At 60.1% G+C, this 4,631-nt stretch overlaps 1 protein-coding gene across 1 annotated transcript in view; it reads right to left on the minus strand.

Annotated features, from left to right (window-relative positions):
- Positions 1–242: 242 nt before the first annotated feature.
- Positions 243–4,631, minus strand: part of PARVG (parvin gamma) — a 21,677-nt gene continuing 17,288 nt past the window's right edge. The window contains exons 12-13 of the mRNA XM_021687797.1: positions 1,220–1,292; positions 243–775 (exon numbers count right to left, since the gene is read on the minus strand). Of these exons, the coding sequence (XP_021543472.1) occupies positions 666–775; positions 1,220–1,292 (183 nt within the window). The 3' untranslated portion in view covers positions 243–665. The remainder of the gene's footprint in view (positions 776–1,219; positions 1,293–4,631) is intronic.

Consider the following 4,631-nt stretch of genomic DNA (forward strand, 5'->3'; position numbering starts at 1 on the left):
AAGGTTCTCTGCCACCGTTGTGGGGTGGGGCCTGGCCCACGGTTCCTCTGGCAAGTAACCAACTTAACTGCCCCAAGGGGCTCGGGGGCTTGGTTATGGAGCCACGTCCATCCCCCTGAGGGAGAGACAGGCTAGCAATAGCTAACTGTGGGCAGGCTGGGGCCTCTGGCCATCTGCCCTGACACCCAAGAGTCCTTTCTGCTCCCAAGGTCAGGCCCTGGAGCCCGAGGGAAGGTCAGCATCACTGGGCTCTCAGCTGCCCCCACGGGTGCCCTCGGAGATGGGACTCCGAGCACCTTCCACGCCCGGCCCGTGGGAAGGGGAGCTGCACTGGGGAGGGGAGGGGGGCGAGCTCCTACACATGCAGATTGAACTGTCTCTCCCAGGACACTACAGCCTCCCCAGATCCCTCCCAGAAATAACACTTGTTAATATAAACTGAGTGAGGCCAGGGGGTGGCTCAAAACAGATCCATGCATGCCTGCTGAATTCAAAGATACTTGGACACGGGAATGGGGGTGGGGGCAGGGCCGGCACGCCGCAGACACACAGGAAACGGGGGGCACGGGCTGTGCGGTGGGGCAGGTCCCTCTGGGGCCCTTGGGTCTTCCCACGGCTGCTGCAGGCAGGCAGGCTCCGGGAAGCAGCTTCTGGGGCAGTGACCGCTAATTGGGGGATCCACGGGGCATGCTATCTGTGCTTTCTTGCAGCTTGTGCTTTCGAAACAAGCTGTAGAGGACGCGCAGCGTGCTCTTGGCGTCCTTGTTCACAATGTCTGCGGGCCAGAGGAGAGCAGGACAGCTGGTGAGGCCTCGGCCGGGGCGAGGAGGGGGGTGACCACAGTCCCACTTGGCCCGGGACCGAGGGGCTTCCTGGGACACGGGACGTCAGGGCTAAACCCGGGGTCAAACAGGACGGTTGGTCATGCTAGGCCTGAGTCCTGGGACCCATCACATGGCCCTGCCTCCCTCCTCCCACCCAGTCCTCCCCTGCACCCCTCTTGAGGTGCCCCCCACATATAATTCCTCAAGGTCTCATCCGTCTGGACAGCCTGCCCCGGGGTCCCCAGTCCCCTGTGTCCTCTCCCCGGGCCCCCTCCTCCAGCAGGGTGGGTGGAAGCTGTCTTCCCGTCGTGGGAAGGTCCCGTGCCGAGCAAGAGGACCACCCCGACACAGGCCGTCCCCCGACACCGCAGCACCCACGTGGGCCACGCGCTCACCTTCGGGGTTGATGGGGTAGTCGAGCAGACCTTCGTCCTTCAGCAGCTCCAGGGCACGGGTGACGTTGTGCAGCTGTGATAAGAGCCCACCAGATGTTAGCCCCAACCCAGGCCTGGGCCCCCAAGTCCCAGGCCTCACACTTCAAGGAGGCCAAATCTAGTGGGGAAGGCAGTTATGGGGAGGGGTGTCCGGTCCGGAGGTCAGGGAAGGCTTCCTGGTGGAGGTGACACGTAGAGGTAAGTCCTGCCGGGCAAGGAGACTTAGGCAGGGAAAAGAACACAGGTTTATCCTGGCCTTTTCTGATGCAGCCCCAGCACTGTGGGCAACAGAGGCCCCATCGGAAACAGCTGAGGAGAGCAAGGTGCAGAGTGGCCAAGGGGCTCACACGAGCTTACAAGATGGAAAGTGGCAGAACAAGGTCTATCTCACTCTGATGTCCGTGCAGTGGGCTGGAGGCTGGAGCAGCTGCCCATGCCGAGGCGCTCGTGGGTTCAGATCCCTGCTCATGGGGTAACTTCCAGCAAGTCGCTTGGCACCCCTGGGCCTACCTTGCTCACCTGTAGAGTGGAGTCACCACCATCTGCCCCGTGTCCTGATCCAGGGTGCCGGGTGGGAGCCCAAGGGGGCCCGGACAGCCCTTGGCTCAAAGCACATGCTCTGTTAGCGGGGTTTTCCCTATTCGTGGCTAGTTTCTCCCTTAGGCCTCAATACAATCAAAAAGACCCTGCCCTTCTCCTGGGGACAGCAGCCTGGTGTGGGGCAAAGCAGGTCTAAAGCTGGTTTCCCAAGCTGTTTGACCATAGGATCCACTTGTCGTGGAGCACCTCATGGGACCAGTGTTTTGGAAACACTTTGTCCACTCGCTTATTTAAAATACATTTATTGAGCATCTACTATGGGCTGGCTGTGCAGCAGGGGGCCAAACCAGACCCCCTCCCTGCCCTCATGGAGTTGGTGCCTTGAGAACCGTCTCTTCACACTATAAATATGATCACACTTGCTTCAGCTCGTCAAGCCCATACTCGACCTGAGCCCTGCAGGCTCCAGAGACGTCTCAGCATGCTCTACCCCTGGTGTCACTTCCCTTCCATGCACGGCCTGAGATTATAAAAGTAAAACCACCACGTTGCACGGAGCTGAGGGCAGGTTGTAATCCAGGAGGATGTGCTCAAATCCTCCCAGGGAGAAATAATTGAATGTGGGAGGAAGCCCACGATTCCTGATGCCGGTGTTTTGATTTCTGCAGAGCAGATAGTCGCCTCCCTCCCTCTGTCCCTAGCTTGTCTTCCTGGAAGGGATGACGGCCTCACATAAACACCAGTGGCAAGGAAGGTGTGATAATAAGGCATCCACTTTCGAGGGGACACTCTGCCAAGATTACGTACGATTCCTCGGGTGTCCCACCGGCGGAGGGCTGTGGTCCCCGCCCTCCAGCTAATAACTTCTTTGGCATTTTGATCATATGCTCCTGCGGCTGAGGTTACCTACAATGTCCTATAAAAATTCATTCTTGGGGTCTGAGCAAAGAGGCTGTTTCTCGCCCCCGCCTGTCACTGCCTCAGATTGGGAAGTTGGTTCTAAAATCGGTGGCTAGAGCGGGCTCACGGCCCCCAGGGACATCAGGAGTAAGAATGCTTGTCTCTGGCTTGTAACTGGGGTTTGCGAGCATGCCGAATCCTGGGCAGAGGCTTTGAAGTCCCATGAAGCCCAACATCCAAGTAACAAAGAGGGGACACCAGTGCTGTTCTGGGTCCCGGTTCTGAGCCCCTTCCCCAGGCTCCCTGGCCTGCGTGTGGCCCGTGCTCTTCCATCTTCCTGCCTTCTCCCCCACCTCCGTGTTCTGCCTTCTGGCTGTAGGGTAAGCACCACCACCTCAGCTGGGCTCTGACCCTCCTGGGCCCTCCCAGTGGCCCAGCACAGGTCTGATCCATCCCCAGGACTGCAGCTCTCACCCTCCCCAGGGCCACAGGCAGGCCAAAGGGACAGACATCTTTCCTTCTCCCACAAACGGCCCCAAGGCTGGCTCTGGGAACTGGCCTGCAGCCCTGCTTGGTATTCCTGCTCTACAGAAGAAGCCACTGTGGAGAGATAAAGGGGGTGCCTCCCAGCGGGCCACAGCGACCCTGGCGTGGACAGAGCTAAGCAGGCCACCTGGGGTCCTGGGCAGGCCGCTACCTGCCCAGTGCTCTAGCGCATCTCAGCCACGCCTCCAGCATCACCTCCGGTAGGGCTGATGCTCACGAAGACTCCTGGCCGGTCCCGAGCAGGCCAGGGGCCCCAGGGACCGCCCGCCCTCGATGCTTCCCTTCTGTGACCCTCCAGACTCTGTCTGGGTGGTCTGAGGGTTGGGCAGGGCAGGGATTGTGAGCCCACGGGGAAGAAACGAGAAGCCCAAGGTGCAGGCCGTGAGCTGGTGGTGGAGCAGGGACCGGACCGAGGCTTCTGGTTCCCCTGCCACGTCTGCCCCGACGTGGGGCCGGATGATGGGGTCCGGTGCTGCCCCTCATCTGCAGAGGAGTGAGAATCCCCTGCCCTCACTGGCAGGTCGATGTCTCTTGTGGAAGGGGCCTTCCCGGCAGGGGAACAGCCTGGGCAATGCCCCGAGCGGGGAGAGCGCGAGGAGCTCCAGCACTGTGGTGCCCCGTGGGATGGCTGGGGAGGCCAGTGGGCTGAAGAGCAGAGCAGGGGAACGGGAGCCCTCCAGGCGGGGAGGCTGTGCGTGGGGATGTAGGCAAGCCTGTCACTGCCACCAGCATTGTCATCCTCTCCCCGGCTTCCCCGGGTCAGGACGCAGACCCTCCTGCCTGGACTGGTGTAGACGTCCCCCAAGCAGCCTACCAGCCTGCAGGGGCCACAGGGAGACTCCTGACCCCTGCCATGCCCTGGCCCACCCCTGCAGCAGCGCAAACCACAGATAGACGCAACCCTGAGATTTCCGTGCTTCTGTCCACACCTGAACCTTTGCTGATGCTGTTCCCTCCCCTTGGGGTGCCCTCACTCTGCAAAGCAAATGCTGATCAACAACATGTGTCACCTCTTATGCCCTCCCAGACTCCTTCAGATCATAGCAACCGCTCCTTCCTCCGGGTCCCCAACTGACCCACCCTCCCTGAACCAACACACTTCATTGTGGCCCTGGGGAACCACACATCACTGAGAGTACAGTGAGTATAGACTGAGAGGCCCTCAAAAACAGGAGCTGTGTGGGACTATCTTTATGACCCACACGCCACAGCTTAACACCAAGCAGGACCTCAAGAAATGAAGGATCAGATGGCAGATGGGGGGCTGGATAGGTGGATGGATGGATGGATGGGCAGATAAGTGGGTGGATGGATGGATGGATGGGTGGGCAGGTGAATGGTGGATGAACTGGGTGGATGGGCAAATAGGCAAGTCAATGGATAGGTG

The sequence above is a fragment of the Neomonachus schauinslandi genome, chromosome 5 (assembly GCF_002201575.2).
Source record: "Neomonachus schauinslandi chromosome 5, ASM220157v2, whole genome shotgun sequence".
Classification (NCBI taxonomy): domain Eukaryota; kingdom Metazoa; phylum Chordata; class Mammalia; order Carnivora; family Phocidae; genus Neomonachus; species Neomonachus schauinslandi.